This window comes from Centruroides sculpturatus, unplaced genomic scaffold (genome assembly GCF_000671375.1).
Source record: "Centruroides sculpturatus isolate CEXI.00-Female unplaced genomic scaffold, Cexi_2.0 scaffold300, whole genome shotgun sequence".
Classification (NCBI taxonomy): domain Eukaryota; kingdom Metazoa; phylum Arthropoda; class Arachnida; order Scorpiones; family Buthidae; genus Centruroides; species Centruroides sculpturatus.
The window spans coordinates 725,501-740,989 of NW_019384507.1; the positions used below are offsets into that span (position 1 = coordinate 725,501).

The window sequence follows — 15,489 nt, forward strand, 5'->3', positions numbered from 1 at the left end:
ACAGTAATTTAATAATTCAGTTTATAAAATGACTAATTATTTCTATTTCGATAACACGAGCAAATATAATAAAAATTGTATATACCTCATGGTTCAAAAAGTACAAACGAAATTCAATTCAAAGCAAATGAAATTAATTAAGTAGCCAATGGATTACGAAATACAATTTTTAAAATGTTTGCCTTCAGACAGTCAAACTCTGTAGATGTTCATAAAATTCATCAATAACGCGGTGTCTGATCGTTGCTGAAATTCCTCTCATTGCATCTCTGGTGCAATACTGAAGAATGTGCAGGTTTTCCATTAAGTCCACACAAACTTTATCTTTAGTTTTTCTCATATTGCAAAGTATAGAGAGTTTAATTCGGGGCTATGTGGGATTCGATACCGTCTCCATCCTTTTTCGATGCTTGCAAAACAAACTATCTGGGACCAAATATCATGTTTGATAGATTTATGCAAAATAAATAAATAAATTCAAAAAACAACTTGTTTCAAACAAACTATTCAAAAGTTATAGTATTTTCCCACCAGGATATACTTATCACCACCCTGTACTTATGTGAAAATATATTCTTAAGTTTACAAATATCCTCACTTTCTCTATAGATCAAAACCTTTCATAGTCTCCAAATATCCGAAAATTCAACTATACGAAGTTCTAATTAGAAGTGTAACCTGTTCATTGGTAAATAGTTAATTACAAAGCAGCTGTAGTTTAAGTTAATCATAAAATCACTTGGCGCAAGATAATACAGCGTACGTGAAACAATCTCATTGTATTTTCCTGAAAAGCGTTTTAAACTTTCACTGAACAATAAAACGAGGTATCTATGGTGAAATAGAATCTGATCAATACACAAAACGTATTTTAAGTGCCATGTCTTTCTGAACTTTAAATTATAAAAGCCGACTTGAAACACTAGCTATGAGGATTATTCCATTATCACAAAGCAGCAATCTGTACTTACTGTAACATGGAATTTTTTTCAGTAAAACCAAGTTCAAACATTTCTAACGAATAGACTAGATGAGGTTCTGTTTTTCATCTTCAGTCTATTATAATGGTAAACAAAATGCAAACCATAGTTTTATGAATGTCAAATATGCATTACCAGAACGGTTTTTGTTCGAAGGTTAGCGTTTCTTAGAATTCATCATGCTGACACCTCGGATTTGTTGGTATAATAACCCTTATAATTTCGTCCACTATTAATCTTCAAAGGTCAGAAACATATTTGCAAGTTTCAATGGGCTAGTCGCGTGTATTTTCCGGGGTTTCTTTCACGTGTATAACACCTAAATTAGGCCCAATTCCCCATAGAAAGTCTTCTCGGCAAATCTTTCATATGTTGCATTGCCTTATCTCATCAATCCTGCTTCAAAGTTTTGCTTCACAAAATCACCATATTCATGAAATTTTCACAGTTACTCACATTTTTCTTGGCGCACTCAGAAAACATTTTAGATATTTATTTCTAAATTTTATTGGATATTTTTCTCTATAAAATGAATTCTAGACTCACATTATTATTGATTACTGAAGATCGCTATTTTAGGAATACCAGAGAAAATACATCGACGACTTTATAATTTAAATGTATCTCTTATCATAAACAGTTTTAAATAAAATATATTTAATCAAAGATTGTTTTTAATGTAAATAAATATAAAGTTTAAAAAAAAAACTATTTATGGAACGGTTAACCTTGCTGGATTTGAGTTTGTGAATTAGGACAACGCAACACATGGACAACTTCCAAAGAGATGCTTCCCGGGAGGACTTTTTATGTGATACTGGATCCTATTTAGGTGTTGAACACGTGAAAAAATCCGGAAAATCCTACGTGACTAGCCTGTTGCACCAGAGTATTGCCGGGTTATTTTTATCATCAATCAAACTCTATTCGATGTTTACATAAAAGTTCAAGGCACCGAATGAACTTAACTGTGTGGTCTGCAATAACCGATAATTGTCTATTAATCTGTCGAAAATAAACTGCAGGGTCCAAAATTTATAAGCCTTTTGGTCAAATTGGTGAGGAAAGTTTCTAGCACTTTCCTATCCAAATTAATAAAAATGCTCTATTTATTCCATGTCCAAAAGATTGGCCATTTGTAAAGGAAGGTAGTGGGAAAAGAAATAAATCATTTCAATTCATTGGCATTATCTCTTAATGTTCGTGCCGATGACTGAACGTAAAAAATAAATTATTTACTCACTCAAATTTATCATTTTTTCTCATCATTTTCGATTGTTTACACAAGAGAACCAATGAAAATAAATATTATTTCTATGTGATAAAAACTAAACAACACGACGATAGTTGAATCAGTTCTCTAAAGATGATAAACGAGACTGAACATCGGTCAAATTTAACAACTAATTTATCAAATTATACTCATATTAATGAAGATATTAAAACAGCTTACAATATTCTGGTGATTTTTTTGATAATATTTATTATGACATCAATGGGAGCGAATATCTGTTGGAAACAGGTAAATAAATCTAATGCTTATTTAATTATAACTAGAAAATAGCTTTAAAAATATGATTTTATAGATTTGGATGCACGTTCGAAAGCCATTTGGACCAATCATAGGTCTAGTTTGTCAATTTCTGATGATGCCATTGGTCGGTTTCATATATAATAAGATATTCAAATTTAAACCTGAAATGGCAGCGGGATTACTCATAATGTCGTGTTGCCCTGGAGGTGTCGTCTCTAATATTTTCTCGTATTATTTAAACGGTGATGTTTCTTTAAGGTATGTTTTAATTATTTATATACCTTAAAATTCTATATCTTTAAATCATTTAATGATAATAAATGTTTCAGTGTCACCATGACTACTGTATCTACCATTTTAGCATTAGGCATGATGCCTCTTAATGTTTGGATATATTCAATAAGAACAGAATCTAGTACGTTAATTATACCATACAAGAGCATAGCTTTATCATTGATATTGATCATCTCGCCTGTATTGGTAGGTATGGCAATTAGATGGAAAGCTCCGAAAGTATCAGTCTACGTCACAAAGGTTAGTTTGTTTTAATTGTATTCTATAGTGATATTTAAATGGTCGGATGGCCGAGCGGTTATGGTGACAGCTTACCGTTCTGGGGAACCGTTCCTCAACATCCTGGTTACTCAATTATGGGCTTGTCTGAACCCATAATGGGCTTTCTAAATAAAGGCCTTTCATTGCCTACAAAAAATACTGATATGTATATGTAATTCTTTATTTTATTTTATTTTTATCACAGGGAGGAAGCGCTTTAGGCTTTATATTTCTTATTATTGTAACAATGTTGAAATTCGTCATGTTTAAAAATTGGCTTCATCAGATATCCTGGAAATTTATCATAGCATCCACGTGTATGCCCATAACCGGAATTTTATTGGGATATTTCATAGCTTTAATTTGTAGAAGATCAAATGCTGTTTGTAAAACCATAGCAATTGAAAGCGGAATACAAAATGCGGCTGTAGCATTTAGTGTTATCATTTTATCTTTTGATATCAGAGTAAGTTTTATTTTATAATTATTTAATTATATTGTAAGATTTGTAACAATTTTATTTTTAGAAATATTTTACAATACTCTTCATTCCGTGGTTTTATGGATTGTCACAAAGTGTTATATGTGCTCTCCTCTGTTTATTTCACCACATTTTGATTAAATATTGCAAGAGAGTACAATCTACACAAGAGGCTGTTGAAATTGTGAGGAAGAAAGGTAATAAATACGCATTAAATTAATCAGAATAAGTTATTTTACTCTCAAAATACATTTTCTTTCAGAAGACATTGTTATGAAGCCGTCGTCGACGATCCCTACCTGAAATATTAACATTTTTACTGTAAATCCTACAACCAATATATTAAAAAATATTCAATTATTCTTGCATAATATAGTATTTAAATATTGTTAAAACCAAAAATATTTCTTTATAATTATTTGTTTTTATAATAATTTTACATAGAACAGTTGTTTAAAATTTTATATATTTTACATAAATTAAATTCTATGAAAAACTGATAAATAAAATATTTTCTGATTATTCAATTTTATTTTAAAAATTATATTTCTTCATGTTTTAATATTTGATGGGATACGACAATGCGACACATGGGCGAACTGCAAGAAAAGAGGACTTTCTAAGAAAAACTGACCCCTATTTGGGTGTTAGGCACGTAGAAAACCCGGAAAAGATTACGTGGCCAATTCGTGGGTCAGGCTCGAATCCACGCCAAAGGACCTGTGTTTAATGGTTTTGTTTTATTTAATTTTTATTATTGATGTCACGCGAATCATTTCAACGTTTATTTTGATTAAAATATGTCCATTATTTTCGGGTTAACTCGTAATCTTCATGAGACTGAATACGTATAAAAATAAGGGAAAACATCAATTACTATTGAAAAGTGTGGATTATTCCAAATAGTACAATTCTTTCATGGCACTCATCGCGTGTAGTACTTATACTGAAGTACTATGCACATAGTAGTACACTAAAGTTGTGAGTGTCCTTAGTATTTAGACGTTTCTATTGCGGATCTATCCAAATCCATAATGGGCATCAGGAACACTCAGAAGAGTCCTCTTTCTGGGTGTATGAGCTAATTTCTCTGGCCCCGAAAAATTAGAGATTACTATACTATGTTTCTTTTCGTTTAATTCCTTTACTGTAATAATTTAATGTGATATAGGATCCAAATATATAGGCCTATATTTTTCCACGTGACGTTATCATCTGGGAAGCCCTGATGAACATAGAACGTAGAACGTAGAGATCTTAGTACCAGGAGAAAATAAATGAGAGATTTGAAAGTGAACTTACCTATTATTGTAAACAGTTTCAAAATAAAGCTGATAAAATAACTTATATATATATATAATAAATATAGCATTTTTTATCTTTGTTTATAGTATACGATACCAATTTTTCAATTAATAATTATATAATTTATTCAAATATCTTTATAATTTTATTAATATTTTTCTTTAAAAATAAACATTTTTAGTTTATAAACTTTCTCGAATGATATGAAAATGTGCAGACGTTCAGCGAAAGTAAACTTAAAAACGAAAAATAAATGAATATAAAATTTTTATTCCTCCAGCAATAAACGCGCGGAGTTGTTAATAAAAGCCAAAGATCAACAATAGACTCCTTATACCAGTTGCTTACAATCTATAATGCAACAGGCATCCGAGCCCCTTTGCTCGGTGGAGGGTTCCCCGAGACAACTGCTTGCTCGTTGGGCGGATCCGGCAACCTGCGCTGAACCCGTAGTTGGTCGATTACATCCGGATTAAAATACGGATTCTGGTTCCGCCCTGCAGGCCCCTTTTGTAGCTGGGCCGCTCTCCGAGCATATCCCGTTCTTGAGCCGCCCTCCGGGCCCCCTTTGGGATTTTCGCTTTATCGACGACCCTGGGGTCCACTGTCCCGTTGGAAGAAACCCTTCGACCCCACGAAAACACCCAAAAATAAAAATAACATAAATACAAACGATGCACCGGACGTACTCTTGTCCCTCGCACTCGCGTCGTTTCAATTTTTGTTACAGGTACACGCTTCTTGCACTTTGCAACCAATTTTTCTGGTCCACAACAATGTAATCCAGCCCCTAAAAGCCCCATTTTTGTTATAATAATTGTCATTTAACCTTCAACAATACAAACAACAGCGTATTTCGTAACAACGATAACAATTGTTTAACAACAATAAAGAAAAACTAAATTTAATTTTCCATTTGGCATAAATGTGTAATTTTTTTTCATTTTACGTGGTCAAATTATGCAAAGATCATCACCGTCGACTTCATCCTCCCACCATATCTATCAAATATTATATGTTTATTTAAATAGCAGTGTAGACTGAAAATTCGTATATACATTTTTTGCATAACACATACGGTATTTGTAATTTAATTAACATCTACACCGAAATATTACAAGACATTTTTCATTAACACGCTACTAGTAAACAAAATGGAAACTGTATAAAGCTATTGAAAAAGATTCGAGAAGCAAAATACGTGGTTAGTAAAACTTTATGTGAAATTATCTCTAATGATCATTATTTCAAATTTGTTAAGTTTCTGATTAATTTTTTTTTCATTTATTAATTATTATACTTTCCACCTTCAAATTGAATAACTTGTCGACATTATTTCATTTTTATTCTGTAATTTATTTCTCTTCTTCTTCGTCAAATAAATCTCTCTTTTCGTTTTCATCCTCTTTCTCTTCATCTTCGATTAATTGTCTCATTTCATAATTTTCACTTTCATCAAATTCTCGTTTAGAATATTCTTCGTCTTCATCATCTTCCAACTCTCTCACTTCATATTTCTCTTCACTATCATCCAATGATCTTGCTTCATCTTCGTCGTCTTCATCTTCCATCTCTCTCACTTCATATTTCTCTTCACTATCATCCAATGATCTTGCTTCGTTTTCTTCTTCTTCATCTTCATCTAATTCTCTAACATCAAATTGGTTCTCATCAAATAATTCTCTTACTACATTCTCCTTTTCCATATCCTTTATTACTTCTCTAATTTCATTCCCTGCCTCATCACTTTCCAGTAACTCTCTGAATTCATTCTCCATTTCTTCCCTAATTAATTCCCTTTTTACCGCCTCTTCTTCATCTTCCGAACTTTCACCAATTTCCCTGACTGAATCTTTGTCACTCATACGTTTCTTCATGAAACTCTCATTTTCCCACGCATCAGATTCTAAGAAATCGTCAAAGTTTCTCGGTTCTTCTTGTGTGTTTTCACTTTTATTTTTGAAATCGTCGTTTAAATTTCTAGAAATTTTATCTTCACTATCCACGTCTTCGTTAGCTTCGTATTCATTTTTGTTTTCTCCAATCGTTTCGTTTTCCTCGAATTTTCTTTCAGGTATTCTGAAATATTAATGCATTTTTAGATGTATAAATTATTATATACGTTCTAACTTAGATAATCTGGTACATACTATCCCAAAATATTGATTTAATTTCTAAAAATTTTACTGTAAATATATATATATATATACAATAAAACCTGCTTAAACCAGAATCACATGGTACTGAATATATTTTCCGTTTTTGCAGATTTCCGCTTTGAACAGGTTTCTTTTAACATAAAAGGAGGAAATATAGAGAAATTATGCACTTACTCTCGACATACACTGCTACAAATTCCATTTCTACAGATGTGAACTGTTAAACAAATTGTAGCACTCTCGATTTCGATAGCAAAACCAGAAAGCAATAACAATGCAACGAACATTTTGTACTTCATCTTCTGTAACTAAAATAAAATCTAAATTTAATGTATTCCGTACAATACAGCATCTAAATTTTAAATAATGTAAAATGATTATATAATCTGTATATAATTATGCAAACTGTAGCGGTATAAACGATGCGTCAAATAATTTTTGCCTGTTTCCTCATAGAAAAACGTACAATTTCGATCAAGAAATTTGAGGATTTCAATGATTAATTAAATGAAATTCTTGTTATACTTTGTTCAAAATTTCAAAGTTCTTACTCTTTACTCCCTCTCTTTCTGGACACTAAGAGGGGGCCTTTTTAATCAAACCCTTCAAGGATAGTGTTTCATTCAAAAAACATCATCCACCGGGGTATTTCTCTGATCTAAAGGATGAAAAATGAAATTGCTTGGTCAATTTATACATATTTATGTAGAAAAAAAATAATCATTTGTATTCTTACAAAACTGTTTATACGAAGTTACACGAGGAGGTATTACCCTTTTGAACTCCCCTCTCAAAGAAATCCTGATCATGGATTCGATTAGGCCTACAATAGGGGTTACCGCGTAATGAGGAATAAAGCCCTATATATTTGGGACAGATTGCCATGAAAATTTCCTTGGAAATCGCTCGTCAGGATTCGATCCTGGATAAACTGCGTGGTTTTCCGGTCTAACATCTAAATAGGAGTCAGCTGTCCGCTCCAACTCTCTCACTTTATACGTCTCTTCACTCTCTCGTTCTGTTTGAAAGCGTTTTAAACTGATTATACATCTTTTATTAATCTAATCAATACGATAACCCAAAACTCGGTTAACCAATATATATTTAAAGAATGATTAGAACAGTTGTATGCCAATTGTTATTCGTTTGAAGCCACTGAAGTAACTTGAAACTGTTCAAACCGGTTTTAACAATTCTTAAAGCTATATTTCGGTTAACTGACTTTAAGGCCTCTATAAATTAACTAAACGCCGGCGAGATCGAAATCATTTTATTGTTTAGTAGAGTTTATCATTCTTGTACCCGATTTTCTTCAATTCTTTATTTCTTCTTATGATAAAAATTGTAAAAACGTCTGGAAATTTGATTGAGATCGTCACATTGACCTGCTGACACTATGAACATTTTTTAATCATTATGGGTTTGACTAAGCCTACGATAGAAGTGGCCAAGTAGTAAAAGGCGTGACCAAAATTGCGAATAAAACTGTCCATTAAAATCCTCCTGGTTATACTAATTTGAATATTCAGTAATTTTAGAAGTAAAAAATAAACAATTCCTAATATAATTTCACTCAAAAAATTCTTTTTCTATAAACTATAACGTGGAAAAAACGAAAAATATGATTATATTCTTCATTCTTTATATAATAACTAATCTAATGTTGAATTTTTGCAGATTGATATTGGTCCTATACAACCGTATCAATGATTCTGAGAAATAAATATTTTATAAAACACAAAAAAATTTCTTAATTTTATAATTTTTATTCTATCTTTGTCTATGATATATCCTTACAACAAACAATTGTAACAAGTAGCAGTGAAATTAATTGTGTAAAATATTGCATTTTATCTTCATTTTTAACAATAGATCTTAATTACTTAATNTTTCCATATAGAATCAACATGTGTAATATATCTTTAATAATAATTCATTATATTATTATAATTTAATTAAACAATTAATTTAATTTCAGCTATTTGACTAGAAAATTGATGATGATCTTTAATTGCAATTTGTTAATTTAATTTATGATGAAATAAGATATATCATTAACATGGAAGCACTTAATAGATTGTCTTCAGAGAAGTCAGTTTAACCACTAAAACACATATAGGTATACTACATAATTCTGTGTATTGTAATTGAATATACTTAGTTCTAGGCAATAGTAAATCCATAAAACTTTGCAGGGGAGTGCAGAAAGGTTTATGCCTTACAAAATTTTTTTACTGCCTAAGATACTCCCAGTTGCACCCTGTGCTAACTTTTCTAAATCCATCCCTAGGTTTATGTACAATCATACACAATTTCTCATTCTTTTAGCAGCTAAACTGATGATGATAAAATGTGATGGAGAATGTTTATTGGTGATACTTGCCATAGTTTTATCACTTTATTGATTCTTTGATAATATTGGGATTAAATGAAAAATCCATGTGAATTTGTTTATAATTTTCTGTGACAACACAGAATCTTTTATATATTTGTACAAAATGTCAAAAGCATTTATATATTTGTAGTATTTGTATGTAATGCAAACGGAGAATTTATAGTATATATCCTCAAACAGATATAAAAAAATAAAATAATAAAGACAAGAGTTTATAAGTACTGTATTTATAAAAATAATAAATACTGTATATTTATAAAGCAATCTGTAGTTATAAATACACCACTCCACACCAGGAAATATGAACAACACAGAACCAATTTTCAATGCATATAATACAAAAAATAAATGCTGTAGTTACCAGAATTCAATTTTGCAATATTAGAACACATCAATAAACTTTTCATTTTTCATTAAGTTATTTTTTTTTTAATATCTTAGGAAGAATTTACATCATGTCTACCTCAATGTCAATTAACATAAATAAAAATAGAAATCTAAACTCCTTTGAAAAATCAGGACAATTTATATCACACTCAAACCTGGATCCTTAAGAAGAGTTTTTTTTTATGATGAGGCACTAAGATAATACAAATGCAAATGTAATAAATTAATTTTAAATTTTAAATTGAAAAAATTGAATATCATCACACTCAATTCTGTCCAAAATGTTACTGTGCAATGAGAAATTCCTAATGGCATTAAGTTATGCATATGGTATTGCAAATGAGACCTGTAAGTTGTATGCAATACCATACTGTCAACTGCTCAACTGGTATCAAATGAACAACTTACAAGTTTTTGTATGCAATGCCAAACATATAACTTTAATGCCATTATAAATTTCTCACTGCACAGTAACTTTTCAAATATCCTGTATGTAGAGTGGCCACAAGTTCTTATGCATAAGATTCTATTATTTGTTTTATTTTTTTTTCCTACATGGCTTCAACTGAAGAACACTATAAGAATGATATCCCTCTCAAATACCCAAAATCAATCAGTTATTGTTAAGTTTGGAAAAAAAACTTTCTATAACAAACTAGTTTATGACTGGCAAGACTTTACAGTCTACAGAAAGTGTTCTTTTGTCTCTTGTCACACACAAAGGACAATAAAACAATATTGTCTGTACAAATAAATAATGGAAAGTTTGAGTGAAGCATGAATTCTTTAACACAGCAGCATAATGGTATAGATCAGATTCACACCAATTTAACAATCAGCAGATTATATCTTAATTATTTGGTTAGATTTAATTATATATGTCTAAAAATACTAAAATAAACATAAAGTTGTCTAAAGTTGGGAGGAAGATTATCATCATCAACATAATCCAGATAAATCATATTATTATTTATGTTTAAAATAAAACATTTATTTATTAACAATAGCATATCTAGAAACCCTCAGAAAAAGGTGCAGCTGTACAAAGTGACCCTCTAAATCCAACCCTCTTATAATATACACAAATCTTCAAACAAGGAGCCTTTCAAGTGTCAAAACATTTGCAAGGAGATATAACTCATCATCAGTAACCACAAGAAACATTCAAATTAAAACAACTATAAATATTAAAATTAAATGTTTTATTTGAATTTGACTTAAAAGATATGAAGACTTTGAAAATAAGTTTTTCTAATTAGAATGTTTCTCGTGGTTGCTAATGATAAGAAGTAAATTTTCTTGAAAACATTTTGACATTTGAATGTAAGTGGCTCCTTGATTGAAGAGTTGGTCTGTATTAATTAATAGATACATCATTTTTTTATGTGCTGCAAGTATTTTCATTTTTTTCAAGACTGCAAAAATTTATTAGAAATAACATTTAAAAAGGGAAAAAATAAACAGAAAAATTTTATTGAAATATATCAAGTGATAATTATATAACATCATTATTATTAATTCTTAATTTTAAAAATTAAAAATTATTTGACTGGCCTAATTTATCCACTTTATNAGCCAACCTAAACAAAAAATAAAGCTAATAGTTTCATGATTTAGTTTCTGTATTGAAAATGATGGTGACTACTTTGAAAAGACATATGCAAAAACCCAAAAATCTCATAGCCACTCCAAAATACATTAATGTGTATATTTTAGTATTAATGTAAAGTCACCTATTCAGTTAATATACAAACATATCGTTAATTATCATATTTAAAAACATATTAAAAATTATATCTAGAATTCATTTATTTACATACACAAAGTAATGCTATGTATTGCACAGAGCAAAAGATATATTCCATGTCTTTCACATAATTGAAACAAACTAGATTTTTCAATATTCATACAGATTTTAAATATGTTTTAAAAGTTTTTTTATTGTAGATTTTATTATACTGTAAAGAATTAAACTAAAATGTAAATACTTTTTCTAAATTCACAATCAGTAGCAAAATGCATTTGAATCTATTCCTAGTATTAAAAATAATATACTTTACTGAATGTACAATTGAGTAAGTTATAAATAAAAATAGTCATAAGTTTTATTGAGATAGAAGACCATAAAGGATCTCCTACATGCCACAACTTAAAGGATAGGACAGGATTGATAGAATAAAGCAACATTTGGGAAATCTGCCATGGTGGTGTGTCTCCTACGAGATCTTTCTATGGAAAACTAGCCCCTATTTAGGTGTTAGGCAGGTGAAGCAAATCCAGAAAACTCTTGATGGATTTGAGACATATGGCCAGCCTGCCTAATATAGGCCAGCCTGTTGGCCAGATGTAAATCAGTGAATGCAAACAACCTAAAAAATTACTGTGTTAAGATCATATACAGAAACAAGGAGTGCATATGTTTCTCCTTGCCTCCTGTGGCCAGCCTGTTGGCCAGATGTAAATCAGTGAATGCAAACAACCTAAAAAATTACTGTGTTAAGATCATATACAGAAACAAGGAGTGCAACCAAGGATCATGTAATGTGGCAATCAATAATAGAGCAAATACAAAAAAAAACTGAAAATTTATTCTTATAAAATTTTGTTTTAAACTAATCAGTTTCAACAAAGATGTAAAGATTTACATTTGTAAAGTTTATTAAATATAACTGAAAAGTTATTGGTGTAATATGTTAACGACTTGATGTCAGAAATTTGTTATTTTTACATGTGAATAAAACTGCATTTTTGATATGTCGAAAATGTAAAGAATGATACATATGATCTTAATGCATATGATAAAAGCATTAGAAAAATAAAGTTTAAATATTAAGCTGAGAGAAAGAGGAAAAAGGAAAGAAAACATTTAGATAAAAATGGATAGTGGATATGAGAATATCATAAAACACTAGATCAACTGATATGGAATTGTTGAAGTAATTAGAATTTTCTAATGTAAAATCAAAGTATTGTGAATTTAAAAAATTCACTTAATGAAATGTTAATGTTATTTATATATGGTAAAATTTTATTCTATCATCTGTAACATCATGAAAGATATAAAAATATTTGATGATAATATAATGATAGTAATANAAGTTCACTTTTCAATCTCGCAAGGAACTCACAAAAACTACAGTTTATATGTGTTCATTCATTTATATTATTGTAAGAAAGGTGACTATAATCTATCACATTTTGAATCATTGTACAATGTCTATGGATTGCTTTTGTTAAAACACCAATTCAGTTACTGTTAGTTTTCACGATTTAAAATAAAAACCACTTTGAATTTAAAATATGTACAACAGTGTTTTAGGATTTCTCTATTTTCAAATGTGATCTATATTATACCAAATGATCTGTCATATTATTGGGCTATAAGACTAATTTAAATTATAGTCCAATAATAGGTTGACTTTGGACTGCTATATAACCCTCCAATAAGGGTTCAATAAGGCTACTTTATTTTTGTTTTATAAGCGCAATGTAGCATAATAACGATCACAATTCATTTCTTTATTTCAATTTCCGTTGATCAACGGAAATTGAATTGAATAAAATTGAAACGACATGGTTTCAAAACATGGAAGAAAAAGGCTACTTTAATTATGATAACCATGTATATCTATAAAATCATTTAATGATATAAAATATTCTTGAAAAAATATATATTAATTTTGTAATTATTTTTTTAGAATATTTTTGAGATTGCCCTGGATGAAAATGCAAATTTTCTCAAAAACAATTCAAAAATTAAAAGAAAATGGCTCATTATTTTAAGGTTTTATGCAGTTACTTGATAAATATTAATTTTTTAAATTATTAAATATATTTTTAAAACTAAAACTTCATTCCTAAAACAAATTTGCACTTTAAATTTATGATTACTTTTAATTAATTCTTTAATTACATTATTTATAGTTATTCTTTTATGTTTAATTAATTTCAAGCAGTCATAGTTATAACTTATAAAATTACTTTCTACATATAAATGTAAATAATGGAAATTTATATAAGTTTATAATTATATTTTTAATTACCTAATAAAAATAAAGGATTTTGCATTCTTCTTTTAGGTTGCCAGTTTTTAATAACATGATGCATCCTATAAGCTAATAACAGAAAGCTTTCAAATAAATTAACAACAGCCACATCTTCTGTATTAATCTGCAATATAAAGGTTTAAATCTGCAAATTCTAATTATTATTATGTTAATATTGAATATAATGTGAGAAGAAAGTAATATTTATTACAAATAGTTTAGCATTAATGTTTTAAATTAAAAAATTAATTTGAAGATTATGAAATTGTTTTCTGCATATAAAAATAACTTTATAACAAACTGTACTTAATTTGAAAACAAGAACAAGAGGCAATCATTAGAAGTAAGCATAAGATTCCTTAAGAGAACTAATCACATCCTTCATCAGTCCTATTTTTTTATTCAACATTAGGATCAAAATCATTCAAAATTAGAATCAAAGAACATTTAAGTGCTATTAAAACAATAACAACTATTTTAACAAAACATATTAATTATCATATTTAAAAACATATTAAAAATTATATCTAGAATTCATTTATTTACATACACAAAGTAATGCTATGTAGTAATTTCAGTATTTAAACAAAGAAGTTGTTAGAAACTAAATTTTATTGAAAAACTTCTTATAAAATAACTCCTTTGTTCTTTAATATGTTCCAATAATTAAAAAACCCTGGATAATAGAAGAATGAACATGAAAATATCTGCTATAATGAAAGGAAATTACAAAACACTAAAATATTTTGTGAATTTGGATAAAAGTAATATAAATAATGGCTAAAGCCATGTTATTTACACATTTAGAAGTTTGTTGTTTATATATAGCAACACGACATGTGACAATCTACTGATAGGAATGCCTCCCAGGAGGTCTTTTATGGGAAAGTGACACCTATTTAGGTATTACTAACATGAAGAAACCCAGAAAACACCACACGGCTAACCCGTTGGCAAGGTGCAGACTCACAAGTAACTACTAGTGTTCAATAGTTTTATCCGCTAGGCCACTGATGGGCTAAACATTTAGAAGAGAATGAACCAATTATACTCTGCCAATTAAGTAAGGTAAAAGTAAATAACTTTAAAATTAAAATTACAANATATTGAATATAATGTGAGAAGAAAGTAATATTTATTACAAATAGTTTAGCATTAATGTTTTAAATTAAAAAATTAATTTGAAGATTATGAAATTGTTTTCTGCATATAAAAATAACTTTATAACAAACTGTACTTAATTTGAAAACAAGAACAAGAGGCAATCATTAGAAGTAAGCATAAGATTCCTTAAGAGAACTAATCACATCCTTCATCAGTCCTATTTTTTTATTCAACATTAGGATCAAAATCATTCAAAATTAGAATCAAAGAACATTTAAGTGCTATTAAAACAATAACAACTATTTTAACAAAACATAGCAATCATGTACGTTGTGAGATCTCACTAAACAGTGTCAAAATTCTTAAAAGAGAAATAATATTAATAAAAAAAACTTTTTTGAACACCTCAAAATTATTAAAATCATAAAAAATATAATGAATTTGAACACTGGCACTGCCATTGGTGAGATCTGGTAACAACTATTATAGCTCTGAGAAGAATCCATTTAAGATACACTTCTCCTCTCCCCTTCCCACACCTCT

The 15,489-nt window shown here is 29.1% G+C and overlaps 2 protein-coding genes across 4 annotated transcripts; one reads left to right on the top strand and one right to left on the bottom strand.

Annotated features, from left to right (window-relative positions):
- Window positions 1–2: 2 nt before the first annotated feature.
- Window positions 3–3,912, top strand: LOC111622264 (ileal sodium/bile acid cotransporter-like). 3 transcript variants are annotated; one of them, XM_023364620.1, is made up of 7 exons: window positions 3–2,502; window positions 2,567–2,772; window positions 2,844–2,929; window positions 2,999–3,048; window positions 3,275–3,535; window positions 3,597–3,747; window positions 3,813–3,912. In XM_023364620.1, the coding sequence occupies exons 1-7, from the start codon at window positions 2,347–2,349 to the stop codon at window positions 3,851–3,853; spliced, it is 951 nt and encodes a 316-aa protein (XP_023220388.1). In that variant the 5' UTR covers window positions 3–2,346; the 3' UTR covers window positions 3,854–3,912. The 3 variants fall into 3 exon arrangements, with proteins under 3 accessions (XP_023220388.1, XP_023220386.1, XP_023220387.1); XM_023364618.1 differs by having other exon boundaries at window positions 2,844–3,048; XM_023364619.1 differs by having other exon boundaries at window positions 2,844–3,048; window positions 3,816–3,912.
- On the bottom strand, window positions 3,570–7,323 carry LOC111622266 (uncharacterized protein DDB_G0283697-like). Its single transcript, XM_023364623.1, has 3 exons — window positions 7,189–7,323; window positions 5,545–6,934; window positions 3,570–3,849 (listed from the first exon to the last, which is right to left on the bottom strand). Exons 1-2 carry the CDS (start codon window positions 7,311–7,313, stop codon window positions 6,211–6,213), a joined length of 849 nt encoding a protein of 282 aa, XP_023220391.1. The 5' UTR covers window positions 7,314–7,323; the 3' UTR covers window positions 3,570–3,849; window positions 5,545–6,210.
- Between the last annotated feature and the right edge of the window lie 8,166 nt (window positions 7,324–15,489).